Raw genomic sequence first — 19746 nt, 5'->3', positions numbered from 1 at the left:
AAAGCTAGCATAGTGGATTGTAACGCCGGAGAGCTTTCTTCGAGGAAGATGAATGTTGTTAAAAAATGTTTGATTAAGTTATACGTACAATATGAATGCCAGTTATTCTAATAATTTATGAATATTTATGTACATTGTATTTTGTTGTTGGCATTTCTAACTTATATTTTCAAGAGCAGTTAATTATCGTAAAATAAATTTAAGAAACATGTACCGTTAATAAAAATAGAGCAGAAATATTGCTAAAATAGATCGAGAGAAACGAAAAAACAATTAGGTGCCGTAAAATTATAACACACTAAACGTCTCATGAAAATCAGCATTTTCTATTTTCAACGTCGTCTCTAACACTTAATTAACATTTTAATTTAACATTTTAATCAACAGAATCCACGGTTACTAACATCATAATTCAAGAATCATATGCATCACTAATACTGATAAATCATGTCTGCCGTCGCGTCGTATTCAACGCAACGTGCACGCAGATCGTGAACATCTCTATATACATATGTATATTCAACGATAGAATACTTCGAAAGGTCAGTCGAGTCGTTTATATCGCTATTAGAAGTCAATGAATTAATCTACTATAGTACTGTCCACGATAATGTTCAAACGTTCGATTTAAAGTTATCTGTATTTCTGGAGGACACTATGGCTGCTCAGAGTTGGTAAAATTTTATTGAAAGCAATTCAGGTGCAGGTGCACGCAGATCCAGCGATTGCACTTCTCTCTCCACGGTGGCCAGGCTGATATCAATGCACTCGGTTTACCGCTTCTTCCTGTTCGCCAGCGAACAGCACGTGCGCACGTCCAAGAAGTCGAAATGTCAGTGGCCTGCGTCGCCGCACCTCTAATCTATCGAATCGTCGATTAAATCTTTTGATCAAACGATTGGTTCATCTTAACGCTTTGGCCTTATACATTCAATTTTTTCTTTGCTCGAAGGACACATAAAATGATATAAAAAGAATTTCGATCGAGAGAAGGAGAATTCGCACAGCGAGGTTTTATATTTCTTGATTCGAATTTTAACGATGCGAGTGAAGAAGCTATTAGATTACAAATGAAAACTAGAAACTGAATATAACTTAACAATTGAACTATCTATGCAGATATGAATTTATAGTTAGTCTAAAAAGTATTTGTACAGCATCTAATTTCAACAAAAACGTTCTAGAACTTCCTTTATTATACAAAGTTTTGACAAATAACGAATTTATAGATATTCTTGGAAGTCTGTAGAGTAATTTTTATTAGAACAAAGTCAGTGAAGAAATCTAAATTTATTACGATTAGAAAATTAAATAGACCAATGAGGTTAACTATATTATTATCAGTTCTTATCATTTATCTGAACACGTCGACTGGGCTAACCCCTCTGAATTGATTATCATAATTCAACAAACCTGAGCTAACAGGTACATACTTCGAACACGCGACCAGGCTCATTGATGCGGCAACTTTGATTAACGCAGCGGTGTAGTTTGTCTTCGTTACGATGCCAGCAGATACGCGATTCGTTGCCGGACTCGAGGTCAATCAGCCGCGTTGCAGGTGTTCTCGGGTCATCGAGTCGGGAATAAATGTCAACGTAGGAGCAGAAGCGCTACGCATTCCCGGTGTTCGTCGTCGAATCACGGTGAAAGGAATGAGTTTCGCATGCAACGTGTCCAACCAAATACGCTATCCCTTCGTCTTGTACGTCTTTGTAACCTCTTAGGTATCGTTACGTGATTGTAGAGATTAGATCGAACAAGAAGTTAGGTTCCTGTGTATGCTGAGTCGATAAGAAAGTTCATGGCGAAATTTAAGAAGGAGGAAAGAAAATATATTTTTATAAAATTGGAAATATAATAATTATTAAAGTAGCGAAGTATTTTCTAGAAGAATTCTTCATACTACTTAGCAGTAAATTCGTTTTTGAAAAATATACAGTTTTCATGATCGAGAGAATGTTATAAAAGGTAGAATTGATGATAGTGTAACTGAGTTATATCCAAATCAAACTGAAAGAGCTCATCAGTCAAGAATTGAAAAAAGAACAAATTTTTTTACAACTTAAAAACGTCTTATACTTCACGAAAGTTTAGTTTCATAATATCAGCAGCTCTTTGAAAGATTCCTGAATAAAAGTCGCTTTTAGAGATGCTATACGAGGATCCAGAGAACGATGCTTTTCATAGAACTCGAACATTAACCAGACAACCGAGAGGTCTAGCTTCCAGTACATCTCCAGTTCTCATCGAACGTCTGAAAGCAACTGGATCTCCACTCTGCTACATGGATATCGTTTCAAATGTAAATGTTGGTCGCATAAGATGAAATCGAGATGACCACTACCGTGTCACGTAAAATTAAGGCTTAGGTTTTAAAGACAAGAAGGTTGAGCCGTAGCACAACTTTATATTTCTTTTCTATCAAACTTTATTAAATAACACAACTTTATAAGCACAGTTTAGACGACTGATCTGAGAGATGTTGACTGATGAGAGTTTGTAATTTCAGTCCCGAGGTGTTCTCGTATTATTACGGAGGAAAGCTCGGTGTGGGTGTGCCCTTTGAACTAACAACGCGGATTCGTTATTCACACTTTTCGTTAGGAAAAGTGAGCTCGTTGGTGACATTGTTCATGACGAAAACCAACTTTCCCCTTAGGTAAATACCCGCTTTTCCCCCGTAATTTGTAGGGACGTATAATATATCTAAGGACTGTTCCAAGGACCATCCATAAACCAATTACACTTACAGGATTAATGAACTAAAAGTTAAAATTTTTTTTTTAATTTTTTTAAATTTTGGGTTCTTGAGGTTCTTAAGAGTACGCGGTGAGGACCTCCACATATCTGGCCCCAGATGTGGATTAACGTCACAACCGAGAAGTCACAGATCGTAGATACGAACGGAAGATAGTCTCGGCCGAGATACCTGAACGTTAGAATGATTCGTCTGGGACGTGCTTTGAAACGCTCTAGGTAGATTATACGACCCTTGCACCTATGCACCGGCTTGAAAAACTTTTACCGGTCTCCCTTTGTACCTCAACGGTGAACCTGTGCTCCCCTTATTCAATGCATTGGCACTGCTGAACCTGACGAAGCTTCTATGGCACCTGCGTTTCGTCGATCTCACAGGTTGTAGAAAATTTCGTTTCTCCAATTTTTATATAAAATAAAATATTCCTGATCGATTTTTATAAAGAGTCTGCCTTTCGTGACAATCTGTTAGCTACATCTTTAATTTTTATCGTAAATTTATTTAAAATAAAATTGAAATTGGAATTATTATAATTTTTAGAAAATTCTAGTTTACATTTTTCAAAGGTAGAATCTACTTCCTAGATCAGAACATATTTTTTTTTGTTATTATTTAATTTGTACTTTACCATTTGTCCAGGTGGACATTCGGTAAATTTTTCTAGCTTCAGTTTCAGTTATACACCTAATTATTGAAATGAAATTGAAATACAAATCACTGTAGGAATATTCTTAAAGATATTCATTCGTTTGACAGAACGAGAGGTATACTTTTTATTTTAATTTAATTATTGAAACGAAGTTGAAATAGAAATATTCGCTTCCAAGTGTTGTCTGATTGGTAGATCAGTCAGGAAATTTCTGAGAGCTAGAATTGCAATTCGTAACGAATTCTTCGTTATAGCTTATGCTATATTATATAGAATGCCTCTCGAAAGTATCAGCAAACAAGTTTGCAACTGCTGCAGAGTGTGTAGTGATTGAATAGGCCAGTTTGTTTAGAAGACTGATGTTATTCTTGTGAAAGTTTACTTGCGTTGAGTTTAGTTTGTTATTCTAAGAGTGTGCTAGAGTAATTCAGCGACATGAGTAACCTTTGGATTCTCTAAAAGTAAAATCCATCTCTTGTAACACTATCTAACCTGTATCTGTGATTCTTTATTGCAAATTTAATCATTGAAACGAGGTTGAAACGAGAATCACTAGAAGGGATGATCTAGTGTACAATTTAATAATACGAGCAGCTCTTCCATTTTTAAAAAATAGATTCTACGTTCCATAGGACATATATTAAATTTAAAAGTAGCTTTCTAGTGAATTAGGGCATATTTCGTTTTTCATACCACCCATCTTTTTTATGTTACAAGAACACACGAATGTTTCGTAAAAAATTCATGAAATTGCTATCACAGACAATATAGTATCAATTCGCGTGCTATCGTTACGTGGAAAATGAAATGCGAAAGTTGCGAAAGGGACGAAACTTCAATCGAAGGACACGCATTTACCACCTGCATTGTATCGAAGGGTGTTGCATGGCGACAGATGCGCAAGTGAAACCCTGCAAGGGGTGCACATATCGAGAGCCAGTTGAATTGCCGCCTGGAACGTGCGTGCCACGCATTTAGCTATAATATCGATGAAAAAGAAAAAAAAAAAAGAAAAAAGAGCGAGCGGCTGCGTTTCGTACAAAACAGACACCAACTGGCGAGGAACTCGGTGACAAGGTATTTGGTTGCTTGAATGGTATTTTTCAGAGTGAAGAATTTTGAACAGATTTCGATCTCTTTTAGAGGTCTTCAATGACTTCTTCTACCATATTTGATTAAATATATTTTTTCCCCGGTTATTGTTATTGGCAAAACGTGCTGTTGTGTCATCTATTCAAGAACAATCTAATGAGAGAAAATGAAAAAATTGAATGAAAATTAATAAACTATTTTAAAAAGAAATTTTATAAATTTCTGTATTATTTTATATATAAATTTCAAAGTGGCTTCTGAATATCATTAAATATTTATGAAAAAACATTTTGATAATTATTCGATAATTATTTATCAAATCTATAGTTTACACAAAGCTTAAATATCAGTTTACACAAAGTTAAAATATACAATAGAGTGAGAGTGTAGCGTAAAATGCAACATTTTATATCACACATTATTCTGATGTACGTACACTAAGACATACATTGTCAATGAGCGAATTAAATATAAAAATGTAATATCATCAAAAGTTCATTTACAATTCAATGTCGTGACACTTGGAATACTAATCGTGTCAGCTGATACATATGACATGACATTTCCTTCATCAAATTTCGAAGCTTGTTAGTTTCATCAACACACCCCTGCACGTCGATTCTTTCACGCATCGGATATCGTAATATCGTTCGCGTTAGAAAGTACTGTTATACCTTCTTACTATTGCGTATCGCGTTTTAATATTACCATTGTGTACCAAGAGCTAATGAATAAACGATCGTCGTACGCGCTGTTAGCAATGCGATACAACCGCAATATGCGTTTCAAATCGTACTGATTCGAAATTGAATAGTACACCATGGATAGCCGAGGTCAATTGATATCGGACTTGTTCCTTTGTGATTAACTCCTGACATTTTATAAAATCGTATCGTGTATCTGTATTTGTTAGAACGAGAGAACAAATTCAAGGGATTTGATTTATTGCTAAATTTATTGACGACCAGTCAAGGATTGGAATTAATAAGTAGAAAATTATTTTCAGCAGACTGACAACTAATTCTCGTATATATCTCAAGATCTTTGAAAAATATCTATACTACAGTTATAATTTTGTTAATTGAAGAAACTCTATGCTATTCTCAACTTCAAAGAATAAAAATTCTTTCATTGTTCGAATTTTGTATTTACCAAATGTCCAGCTGAACAAATTGTAAAGTACAAATTAAATAATAAAAGAAAAAAAAACTGTTCAATTTTAAAGCGATGAAATAGTTTGTATTATTGAGTTCTGAAGAACTATCTTTCCATATATTGCTCTTTTTTATCTGATTGTATAATACATTTCTGCAATTCAATTTAAATTCTGAAATTATAATTTTATAGCTTTATACCTCATAAAGCACACATTGCATCGTACTCTACTCAAATTTATTCTTTACAGATTAGGGTGCGTTAAGGTTCTATAATTACACAACAAATCACATAACACACCAAAGTATGCGGTAACACAGAAGAATGTATACAATAGTTGCAAACACAATTAAGATTAACATTAAGTGGCATAGGTGTGTAAATACTTTGGGATGTATTTGCAAAGAATCTGGGGGAGTGTCGATAAGTAGGATAGTGGGTTGCGCGTAAAGTTCGTAAGCACGCGGTTCTCGATGACATTCTCAAACAGACATTACAATCGGTCCATCATCCATGCTTCGAACTATTCGCGCGTCTCGAACAAAGACTATTGCTGTTGCACATACCGCCCACGTTGCTTTCCCGTGGAAAATATTACACGCTCGATGAAGCCACGTGTTCGTATTATAATGCGATAAACTGTGATTTCAGGCAACCTAAAATCTTGAATTTTATTATAATCTTTTAGATTTGGACATTTGGTAAAATTGACGTAGATCTAAATAAGATCTTTGTTTATCTAAATTTATATAATACACTTCAAATCATAAAACTTTTTTTGAAGATAAATGATTTTTTGCTATCCAATTTCAATCGATAAAAGCTTTTCTGTATTATTCAAACTTGATAAAATAAAATACCTTGTATTATTGAATTTTTTTTATCATTATTTAATTTGTGCTTTACAATTTGTTCAGCTGGACATTTGGTAAATTTTATTGAATCTTGACAAAATCTAAAGGTTTCCTACTATTTAATTTACAAGTATGAAAAGTTTAATTCTTAAAATAAAAATTAAATGAATGAAAATACAAATTTTGTCAAAGGACTCCAGTTTGTATCTGACAGAGGTATGGAATAATTATATAGCTCTCCTTAAAAACTAAGATTGACCCGAGAGGTGGGAAGAAGAATATGTAAGGGCAGTTCCACTTGGACTGCAAGTTAGTTCATTCAGATAAGTTTTACTTGTACGTTGAGTCATGCGTGTATCACATCGCATTTGTCATCCCTTGACCGTGGATTCGTTATCGAACCTGAATTCGTCGTCATCAACATCTCGACCATCCGATCGCCGCTATTACTTGTAGCCTCTTGTAATAACCACATTTGTATCAATAAATATCAGCTATAACTGCAATGGTAAATTCGAGTGAAGGTTCATCAAACGCCCAAAATTCCAACCTTAACCCGACATATATATTCTTTTATATATTCTCTTTGGAGAAACTTCTTTTGTACATCGCCCGTAAAACTCGGAACTTTAGTGACGAAAAGCAGAACACACGTTATCCTATGGAAATAAAAAAAACATCCAGAAGTTCGTCCAATACTTAAGACAATTGTCCGTTGGATATCGTTATGATGCTGGAAGACCAGCGTTGGAGGTCTGTAAAATATCCGAGTAAGGAGAGGAGAGGCTGACACGACCGTGAGACCGGCAGTCTCTTTGTTATCGTTCTTCCTTTTACTCTCCCGAAAAGAAAGTCTTTCATTGTTGTTGGATCCGACAAGTGGTGTCTGGAAATTCTCAAACCCAGCGCCAGATCTGTGAAAAGCCGGCGTCCTACGTACTTAGGAATATCGTCTTCTAATTGAAAAGACCACCCTCCGGTTAGATCACTGGAAATATACTGCCGCAGTTGTGGTTGCATTTTGGTGCGTTTTAAATGTGCACTTTCGAATTTAAAAATAGAATTGTTGAAGAAGTTTAGGAAAGTTGGAATTACAACATTGAAATTACGTTTCTACTTTGTTATCTCGAGAAATTTTATCCCATTATATATGTATTATAATATTAGACAAAAATTTGAATGGGAAGTAGAATTTTTAAAGAGATTTGAGAACTGTTAGAAAAATTTACCAAATGTGCAGCTAGATAAATTGTAAAGTATAAATTAAATAATAATAAAAAAAGAAAGAAATTGGAGAACTTTCATGCGAAGGTATTAGAACTCCATTTTTATTCTAGTACCCTATAAATATTGTATTAATATTTTAATATTAATTGTGGTGGGAGGAATTTGGATTTGAAATCAAATTTCTAAAGAGGAATTTTATACAGAAGTATTTGAATTTTATTTCTATTCCACTATCACGTGAGTATTATCTACAATAATATTTATTCGAAAGGGGAAAACTTCTAAAGAACGGGATTTAGGCATGAAAGTATTAGAATTTCATTTATACTCGATTGTTTATCTTTATACTCTATTTTTATCTAGATAGTACGTGTTTTACTACTTTCCTGTTCACGTAAAGATATTTAGAAACGAGGTTTCCCGTAAAGGATCCGTTCACTTCGCCAAGTACGAAACGGTGCCTCTACCAATTATCTCCAATTTCATACGTTACTTCGTACACTAGTTTATAACATTGTGGACCATTAAATTAAATTAGAGCAATTACTGGAAATTTTTCAGGGCATTTATTCGATATTATTCTTGTAGTTTTCACGTGGTTATTGTTGTTAAAACCTTTATCAAACGTTTTGCAATAACTACTTAATGCAATGCATTTTTTATAGATATCAATATACATTACGTGTGATTTATCATATAATAAAGGTAACATGCTAATTCATTAAATCGAAGATACATATAATTTGCATTAAAAAAACAAAATTTGCCAATCTGTTTAGAATAAAAAATTCCTTTAAACTTTTTACATATGGTATCATAAATTCCTATATGATTCCCAAATTTGTACAGAATATCACAGAATTTCGTAAATTATTCTTGACAAATATTTTTCCATTTCACTTCAACTTTCTATTCTGATTGTCGTAATTCTTAGATTCCATATTTAAATAATTATAATGCTTCGTAATAAATTACGAAACAAAATTGCTGTCCGTCTTTTTCGATCCATATAAATTCTTCGCAGACTCTAAACTTAGCTTTATTTTGTTGGAGACTAAATACGCGCAGAAACGATCCTGAATCTGAAGCTCGGCGCCATGCAAATCTAAAGACCGGTTGCGAGGGCGTCAGCTAAATCTGTTTTGTATTTCCAGTTTGAAACGAAAGGACGCTTGAAAGCAACTCAACTCCATTCTCTATTCTCTGAACCACTAACCACCTTATTCGAATTAAGATCTTAAATTTTTCCAAACACTTTATGGATCGTGAATCACGCGAATGACAACAACGTCTTCAGTCCTCTACTTTTAAAAATATCAATTTTTTCTTCTATTGAACACGTGCCAGCGTTTCACGCGCCGAAGGGTTTACGATTATGGACAAATGGAATGAGCTCTGTTGCAAGAATCAGTAACGCAATGATTCTTAGCCTTCCTTACGTTCTATGAGTATTCAGAAAAATTTGCTGCCGTTTATCGATTCGCCACATGAATTTACATACGGCCTGTAGAGAGAATAATGCGAGTCCTTTGGATAGTCATGTGTTACGAACAAATGGAACAAATTTGTGTCTTTTGGACATTATGAACGGTGTTTTGGAAATGATACCTTTTTATGGATACTGTGGTAATGGGTTAAAATTACAGTGTTTTACTGTGGTAAGGAAAGCGCTCTCTATAAAACAGATGTTAATTTGCCTCGTTCTTGACATGGAAACTTTTTATAGAAAACTTACATAAAAACAATATAATTCGAATTGATCAAATTCGTTGAAAAATAATAAAAATTAATTTCTAAATAAATGGGGATGAAAATATTCAAGTTACATAATCGTACACTTGTAATAAAAAAGGACAAAAGAAAATTCTTTTGAAGCTCCTCTTCAAGGGAAATTGTTTAAAATTCGAGTTACGTACGCCTACACTTAAACATAATAACAGAGTTAAACTACTGAAATCATCGTGAAAACAAAACTTCAATTTCTGACTAATATCATCTATAGAAAACCATGTACCAAATCCCAAGAAATTTAATTTCATTGATGGTTAAAACATTTCGCCGAAGAACACACTTTCTGATTAATATTAATGTAGTAACATGTACGCAAATAGTACGCCCATTCACCGACGTAACGAACACAGAAAAATCTCGTATACACGATTAATAAAGTTGGTTCACGATTCACACGCCCACAAAGGAACAAGTCCCTGGTGCAAATTGCCGCGGGACGCTAAACGTAGAAATTGAAGGTAGATACGAATCGACATAGCCCTCGAGGGAAAAAAAAGGAAGGGAACGAACGAAGGAGAAAGAGTTCCCAAAATTACTCATTCTTTCCCGAATCAAGTTGCGTAACAATCTCGTAGCATCGTAGCGTAACGTAAAACGTTGTCAGTGTCGTGATGGGCTCACTCTTCTTCCCTTCCCCTTTACCCCTTTATCACCCCTTCCTTCATCTTTTGTGTCACTATACGACTATACGTTCATCGGCGTCTCCCTGTTCCCCACCACATTGTGAGTCTTTTCTGTGGCCCTGTTCGCCACTTCCCCTTTCCGTCCGTTCGAAAACCCGATTCTCCCTACCCAACCGCCCTTTTCTCCCTCTCTTTTTCACGTTACAACTGACCCCGGCCCTCTCACCCACGCTGCAGTCCTCGTAGTAAAAATGATGGCTGTGTGTAGACTGTAGTAAACAACAGGGGCGCACCCTCCTATATTTTTGCTAAGATTCTTCCTAGGGCCTTTATTTAGGTTGATGTTTTATTTTTTATGGTTTTTTAGGTTGAAAGAATTAGTCTGTCTAAAGTATTAGAATATCTACAGTTTAAATGAAATTTAATATTTTGTAGAAATTATTAACTTTCAATTGCACCCATATTTTTATTATACGTATTAATAGCGTGTGATGTTTTTGGCATATAAAAAACGAGCAAGGATCATCAATGGCGGGCTTTAAGTATATCATACAGCTAGAAGTAATTTATCGTTCTCTAATTGCCAGTTCTCAAACTTATCCATACGCTGGAAACCTAATTCTTTACGTTTAAAAGCAAGCACAGGGATATCAAAGGACATTGCATATCCGACTTTTATGCGAAGACAAATATCAATAAATGTTACATTGTAAAAGACACAATATTTGTCTCCACCAAAATTATCAATTAAAATCACCAACGACACGCCTTTATTTTGATAATTCCCTGAACAAACGTCCAAACCTATTCAAACGTTCCAAGATCAATCTCCCACCCTCAAGAATGAAACGATTCCATAACACGCTAAAAACATCCAATACACGTTTATCTTTATCTCAGTAATTCCCTAAACAAATCTCCAAACCCATTCAAACATTCTCAAACCAATCTTCCGCCCTAAAAAAGAAACGATTATACAACGTGCTAAATAATGCTAAAACATACCGTAAAATGCTCAATGTACACCCAATATGTAAACTGGGACTCTCAAACAGAACTCAAGGAGCCTGCGTCCCTGGAGTCTCCAACTCCATCCAGAAACTTCTTATACTATAGCGTACTACGATCTTACTATACCTCGTACGACAGTGACTGTAGCTTCGTAGCACGAACGCAGGTCCGTAGTGGTGATCACCAGGTTTGGCGCGTTTCCCAACCTGTCCGCAGGAGTCCCATGGGCGCTGCTGTCGGCGCGGTGCGGTCCCAGCCCTATCCGGGCATTGTTGCACCGACGCCCGGCTAAGAGAGTACTTGTTGCTTCACGCGCGACCCTTGTGTATCGTCCTGTGCTCTCGTGTTGTTCATCAAAGAAGCAAAAAACAAAAAGAACGGCTAAATCATGTACAGTGCTAGCGTCCTTAATCCATTGAAAATCGATCGTGGATGATCTCGAGGAGTTGTTATCGGTGGATAGTGAAAGAGACGTCTCGCAACGCCCAGAGAAGGATCATTCGTATTGGCACCGTGCCGAGAAAGGACGAGGATGAAGCAAGAGCAGAGACCAAGGAGGCAAGCCCTTTTCCAGATCGCTAAGGTTTGATCCTTTTTCACGTTACTTCATAAAATATCGCATTAGATCGTTTGTTCGCTAACTTGCTTGCCTTGATTCCCGAAAAATGTTACTAGACTGCGCATGTTTATGCAGATTGGTACCTTTATAAAAACAGCTAGGGAAATATAACGCTCGTAGACGTTTGGTTCACCCGCTATATACCATAACAAATACTATACTTGCTCTCTTTTAATCGAGAAGATGCGTATTTTTGGTAATATAGTAAATATATCAATCGTAAATATTCACGGTCTAAATATTACAAAATCCAGAAGTCGTACCAAGTAATGCGATAACTGTGACGAAGAGAATAAAGCACAGAGAAAAACTGAGTTCGAGGACGCTGCCTAAAGTATATTTATTATACAGTACGTTTGCGTCTTTCTGTGAATTATCAAAATCAAGATATGTAGAACCTGCGGCACACCTAGACAACGTATTCGTTACTAATGGCGATTTATAGCTATCTATGTAACTACGTTATCGTTAATTTTGCAATCATAGACCGTAGATCGTGTAGACATATCTGAGTGGTTAAGATCAACTTTTCTCGGATGCAGTTCGATACGCTGGAATAACGCATATACCGTTACATGTATCTCGATCCCGAGGCTGTGTACCTGTTGATTCGATGTCTGGTCGCGCTCGTTTAAATCACGCCGTGTATACGGGGCTTGCTTGTATTCCGTCCCGGAGGATTTGTTGTCTAGATGCGTTTTGTAGTGTAGCGGCTTTAAGGTTTCAGGAATTTCACGTGAGGGATGGAACTAGAGGGTCAGGTTGTGGTTGTGGTCAGCGGTCTGACCGTGATGGATTTTTAGAGGAGTGGAAATGTAAGATGAAACGGCAGGTAAAATTCGGGGTATAATATATTCAAACTTTCAAGTATCGCCGAGATGTTTGTTGTATTTTGGGATTTATTTTTGTCCGTAAAATGTTCGAGTATTGACATTATTTTACCATCGATATATTCAATGTTTAAGCTGGAAGTATCTAAAGTTACAAAATCAACAATAAAATTTCATATTTGATAATAAATCGTTGAATCGCCGTTAATACACATAAAAATGATATTGTCTTTTAGAAATTTCTATTTATGGATGCGTGAAACTTTCTTTACAAAGTTTCTCTTACGCTTAATTCCTATGGCCGAACTTTTCATGACAAAAATTATGTAGGTTCTAATTTGTAATCTACTAATAAACAAACGATCTATACACGTGTTATCGAAGTATTCAACATGGGTCTTAATTGGCTATCAAAATATCCCAATTTTGCAATAGCAGCTTATTCAAATCAGCCGAATACCTTAAACAATGCAAGAATTCCGAATAGTTTCACCGTGTCCCAACTTCTCGCGATCCAAACGAGGCGTTGTCACGTGTGAACAACTCTCGAAATGGAGAAAACTCGAGTTGACACACATTTAATGGAGCCCGGTAGCGGCGGTTGTTTCGAAATGAGCGATTAAAACTTCGAAGTGGCCAATATTCGTGCGGTTTGTCGATAATAGCATAAGCGGTGGGCAACAGCAGCGGTTCATGGAATCGCAAGAAACTTGAAACTATGCGGCGACTCGCGATCGATTTTCCTCTCGTTTTCCTGTCACTCCTCTCGTCGTCTGTGAATGAACGCGTTTCTGGAGCAATGCGATCAAACGCGTTTCCGCGCCGCTACAGCTTTTCTATTTAGATACTTTAGCGATTAGTCCATCGCGTGTATGGGGTCGATCGCGTATGGAAATCGCGTGAAATTGTCGGTTACGCATGCAAATCAGATACGCCGGTGGGAAACGAGGCACTTTCGTGATGAAATCAATGACTTATATACAATACGCTCACCGCCGCTATGTGAAGTTAAAGACTTTTTTGTAGGATTCTGAAGAAGTGAAGGGAATCGGGTGAGAAGAGTAATATTATGACGATTAATTAAATGTAAACAGCGACTCGAAAATGAAGCAATTTTACAAACATTGTGGGTCGCTTATGATTCGCATGGCATCACGTGGATTGACTTATGACCAATAATAATTGATACAAAGATGAAATCGCTGTTGCATTGTTATATCGCATCAATGTATTGTTAGAAAAATTTTCCGCTAGTAGATCACGCTTTAATATTAATTCAGAAGTATTTATCATCTTTTTTCAAAAGAACGATTGCAAGATAATTTTGTTTCGTTTAATACGATTCTTTTATCTAGACGTTAAGAACAATAAGCAGTAATTAAAAGCTTGATTAAAACATTTAATTCATCTAAGAAAAGAAAACAAACAATTTTGTATTTATTTTGCGATTTTTAACAGTGTTGCTGATATTTAATATTATGTTGTTACTAATAATCCATTATATTGGCTAATACGATTATGAAGAGTTAGTAAAGAAAATGATTGATAACGATAGAAAGGTAGACAAGCTTTCTTATAAAGAGATAAAATCAAAGATTGAATTTGCACAAGAGTGTCTTTTTAATTTATGAGGAATGCAAGTTTCCAGTTACTTGTATCTTTATTTTAGATTAATCTGTATGCAATGAAATTCTATTTTACGGTATATATTGAATTATAGCATAACTTGAAAAAAGAAAATTTAACAAGTTTGCAAGTCTGTAGAGGAATACATGTTTCTCTCCTCAAGACCGGTGCGTTTCATGAAGCAGTCCTGAACGAATGCTTCGGAGTCATGCAACAATAATTAGGTATTTAGCACAGTTTGCAATTGTAAAGAGTTAATGTAATTTCTATGAGACTTCCTTTTGCCGGAACGAGTTAATAAAAAGAAACGCGTGATTCAATTAAGAACAACTTGAAAAAATTTGGGAAAGTATAAAGATATAAATAGAAGTTTCATTGATCAGTTGAAAGGCATAAATGGAAAATTTGGAAAATTGTAAAAGTGGACAATTTTGAGATAAAGGTTTTATGACGCTTTTACGCTACGTTAAAAGATACCGCATCAGATTTCATTAAGTAAGAGGATATTGATTGATGACTTTCGCAATGAATTATCCATTTTCTTGTAACAGAACGACCAGTCATCTCTACAAACAGAATGAGTAACTGTTACCGTAACGTTTCCTCACTAATTGCTTCACACATTGATTAGTTGTCAATTAATATGTATCGAGGTGAGACCAGTAAATATTACCGTTGTTTTATAAACAACGGACCTATAGTTATTTCATTTTTCAACGATTTATCTCTACAAATTCTAAATAATTTTCTTTTTGTATTCTTGGGTAAAAAAGAAAATTAAACATAAGAGGACGTATATGTATAATCTTATAAAACTGATATAATGGCAATGTCACAAAAGTTTCACAGAACTATTCTATTTGCTTAAATAGCTTTTGCTATATAATTTTTATCTAAATATTAATTTTACGGATAAATTGCTATTCGTATTTTACATCGTCGAAATACTCGTCTTCCTTTGACAGGGGAAAAAATGAAGAGACGCATTGAAGAGGGAAACGATTTATAACAACCAAATCGTGCACTTGTCTCTCGAGCACTGTATTTTGACTTGACCTGGAAGTCATGTTAATACGCTCCTACCCGAGGAAGGACCCTGATTCACCTGTTGGGTCTCACGAGTCTTTCAAAACACGTCCATTCAATGAAAACACTTTCCCGCATATACGTGCACACCACTTCTGGATCTTCCTTTTATGATAACGCTGGAGAAAAAAGAGAACGCCATGGATCTCGTAATACGGAACATGAATGAGGCGGGTTCAATGGATTTCTTAGGTTATACAGATCCTTTGAGAATATAATATCAGCCATTACTCTTATATATTGTATTCATTATTTATCCATATTATATTTAATCTGTGACTTTATAAAATATTTATTTGAAATATATTTGTTAGAATTATTTATTTATGAATACATTGCGGATATTAATGTATTTCTGACAAATTTAAAGGTATATAATATCCAGATATAATGAAATATTCCAAATAGAATGTTATATCAATATAGAATAGAATATTCAAAGTAGAATCGCTATAATATTTAAAATGAGTAATGAAATAAACATTGTTATATTATCTAGCTTAAATATTATTAATTTAGAATATTTTCCAAAAATATCGTACGTTGAAACGCAAGATACACGGAATAAACCAATATTTGATGTTCTCAATTTGCCACATTATCTCTGACACACTCATAAAAATTTCTGCAGTAAAACGAACAAGATCAGATTAAAGAGTTTAAAATCTCAGAATCTGAATTAACTTTTTCTCTTCATTTCAAGGAATCAAGGATGTTACTAAAACTTGTTCTTAAGTAAATATTTTTAAAGAATTATGCAAGCACACTTTCAATCATTTCTACATTTTGCTTAACATTTGTCCTCGACTCAACCAGAGCATCGAGACGTTTGAGGAAAAAATTAATTGGAATTTACAACGCGCCGATTCTCCGTGTTTAATTGAATTAGCACAGTTTCGTAAATGAACTTCGAATCGAATTAACTTCCAATAAATTCGGAGGGAACGCGACTCACAAAAGTAGGTAGCTAGCCGCGTTCCAGTCCCATGTTTCTTCCTCCACGCAAAAATACATTACAGCTAATTAAATCGGATCCATGATATCGCGATAAACGCGCTTTATTGCGATCTCGAATTCTGCAATTAACTTAATTGCATGAAAGGCAATTTCTTTCGTCGTGTTTTTCGCTCGTCCAACAAATTATCATTTGAAGCTATTAGCCGAAAATATCGCGTTATTAGGCCATCACAATGTTTCCTCGTTTTTGTTATATTTCACTTTAACGTTGCACAAAATCCCGCTTAATAATTTTGAAACATCTTTTATTTTTATCATATAAATAGTATAAATAGAAATGTATTTTATTTAATTAATTAATGTTGAAAGAATATTATAACTAAAGTGAACTAGATTTTTTTGTACATTTACGATTTTACACAGAGAATTATTACTAGAAGTTCGATTTTGATTTTAATAATTTTAATTTTAACAGTTACACGATACAGTCAAGTGATATATTAATTTCGTCATTTTATTGCTTGATAATTTACCAAACGTAAGGTGTATGATTTTGAGGAGCATACCGGATATTTTAGCCTCCCAGACCGGAAAGGCGAAAATAATGTTCCGCTATGCTGCAGGACATGGCCGCGGAAATTGTGATTTACTTTCCCTCAGAATAATAATGTGCTCACGATACTGTGGACTACTATCGTGCGTGGTCAGAGTCGCATATCACACAGCATGCTGTTGTATTTACATATTACTTCCTCATATTGCATGGACATCCACACCATTGTATTTTTCATTTGTTCGATATGTCCGGATCCCAGAAATTTATTATTAGTTACTAAATCGCGATAAAAAGGAGTTGCAAAGATGTACAAAAACTGCGTATGAGATATGATATGAACACAATTCTGTACAAAAATGTATAATATTATAATCGTAGGAAAAATTTCTATTATACACGACCTTCGTTTTTTCAACACTGATTAAAGATTATTAGATCTGAACTGTTTTAATTTGATGTATATGAAACATAAAGAATACCTCTTTTGTTTGAAATTAGCAGATACAAAATGTTAATTATCATCAAATCGGTGATGACTTGCAATTTGAATTTTTTAAACAGAGGTACTAAATGACTAAAATTAAATTAAGTACGCATATAATACAACTAATAAATAAATATAGAAAGTATGACAGAAAATAAAATAATTCAATTCCAATATGGTTGCAATAAAACAGAAATACTATAAATTGAATCATAGAACGGTATTCCTATTGAACTATAAAAAGGTTATTGCAGAACGTACGGAACTATAAAACTTCCGTTGTTTACAATGCTCCAGGAGAAAATCCACGAAAATATACTTTACAGCTATAAAATATCTAGTTTTCAGAGCGAAAACCTCGCTATGGTATTTTCTCAGAGCTTTACGATATTTTGTCAGCGTGTACGAGTTATCGCCGTGGCGCGGGCTCAATTTTATACGCCTTTAAAAATTCATTTTCTCTTGTTTCAGGTGTTATGGCACCTCGATATCTTCCGGCGCAGTTTCAGGGAGCTTTCCGGGCACGCCTGCATGCGGGAATCCTGCATCTTTTGCGCCCTCAAGGTAAGCCAGATGGATCTTTTCCCAACATTAAAACGAGAAAAAGAGCGGGAATCTCATTAAGAACCGAGATCGTAGGACATGGCTAAATGCGTTCCTTGTGAAAGAACCTGGATAGTAGGCTGTCTCTCGTCACCGGATATTATTTACTAAAGCCCGTGATGAAACGAACAAATTGTCCGTGAAAAAAAGTATTTTTCTGAACGTTCCTTATTTACCTTGCATCTATTCCAATGGAACAAAATTACGTTGGCCTATTTGTAGAATTGGTAGCAAGAATGCGTCGAATTGAATTTATATTGTTAGTGCCTTAAGTTGTTATCTTGCATCGATAACTATATTTTGTATATTAATGTGAAAGTTAATTGCAAGTCGTAGAAATTCTTGCGTTTAATGTTTTGTGTTAATGAATGCTTTCTTCGAAGATAGATTTATGAGATTGATAATTATGTTTTGAGTCGTAGATTGGAACGATCGTGATTATATCTTGTAATAGGCGATCGAGTAGTTTTGAATGTCATACAAGATTTTATGTCTCTGGTGCTCGTTTATAATTTTGTAATAATTTTTTGTCTGAAGTAGGAGCTAAAATATTTCTATATATCGCAAGGAGAAATTACTAATTATTATTGCTAATCTTAAGTAGAGATATAGAAAATGGGGAGTAGGAAGGGCTCGATAAAGAAGCAAGTATTATACTTGCATAAGTGCTACATTCAAAAACGTTTTCAAAAACGAATGTACACATGGTATCTTGTGATAATAATGATATCTAGGTTTTTAATGTTTGAAAGCATACATAGGTCTCTTTTATAAGTTTCACATTTGCTTTAATCTTTCCTAAAGATTAATTATCTTTAGCTTATCTCTCTAATTATCTCAAATTGAAGATTTTATTTACGTATATCCTTTGAACCGAATTAAAACATGAATGGTCTAAACATAGACACAAATATTAATCTTCCTTATAAAGCTACATTCTCAGGAGCAAGATTTCAATTTTGACTCATCCAAACTAAACTCTTCTATTCAATTAAATATTAATTGATCTTTTCAAAATCCTCAAAATGACACACAATCCACAGATCAATCTAACAAAGACGATGATAATCCTAGGCAGATCTCGGTTTCATTAAAAACTGCCTTGACATCTTTACGTATCGATGAGCTTCGATGGTTCGCCAACAAAAGCGGACAGCCTTGAGTGGTTTTCGCGTGCAACGGCGTGTCAGAGACTGTGTCGCATCGAGTGATGTCGCTCGTGCGATTCCCTGGCTCCCACGACGATAATGAAAGCGCCGAGAGGGAGGAAACGGGACGCTCGAGATAAAAGTGCATACTGCATAGCCTCCGAAGCTCTCTCGAGAGCTTCAGACGAATAAGGATTGCCTTACGGTTGCCGTGTACCGTGTCCACTTCATGTTACAGCACCTATCTCCCGTAGGTAATCTAATCTTAAAGAAAAGGAGTACCTCTCTCGGTTTTATTGCCGCAGAATGAAGGTTGATGTTTACGTCGTACACATTGTGGCATTTGTCATAAAACACGAAACATCTTGGAAATAATTGTAGCATTTCTTAGAAAAGCTTTTAGAGACGTTTTAAGGAAAATTTTGAGATTGTTCGTTGTACCAAAAAAATTCGTTAAAAGAGATTAAAAAGATTGCAAACAAGATCTTAATCTTTAGTGAATGGAGAGGAGGACGACTAATAACGTTGTTGCATTTTTTAATAATTGATTATCGATTTCGTCGAGATTTTTTTTTTAGGACCGTAGTGTCGCTTGTTATTCTAGTTTTGTCAGAGAGAATTCAATGATATTGGCCGATGACACGATGCAAATTGAAAAAAAATATGATAGCTGA

At 35.0% G+C, this 19746-nt stretch overlaps 1 protein-coding gene across 2 annotated transcripts in view; it reads left to right on the top strand.

Moving 5' to 3' along the window:
* The window catches only part of LOC126867873 (uncharacterized), a 90302-nt gene that overhangs the window by 36916 nt on the left and 33640 nt on the right, over nucleotides 1–19746 (top strand). For both annotated transcript variants that reach the window (XM_050622908.1, XM_050622906.1), the window contains exon 2: nucleotides 17793–17885. In XM_050622908.1, the coding sequence (XP_050478865.1) occupies nucleotides 17793–17885 (93 nt within the window). The remainder of the gene's footprint in view (nucleotides 1–17792; nucleotides 17886–19746) is intronic.

This window comes from Bombus huntii, chromosome 7 (genome assembly GCF_024542735.1).
Source record: "Bombus huntii isolate Logan2020A chromosome 7, iyBomHunt1.1, whole genome shotgun sequence".
Lineage (NCBI taxonomy): Eukaryota > Metazoa > Arthropoda > Insecta > Hymenoptera > Apidae > Bombus > Bombus huntii.
Note: the sequence above shows the minus strand (reverse complement) of the source record. Positions and strands in the feature narration are given on the sequence as shown.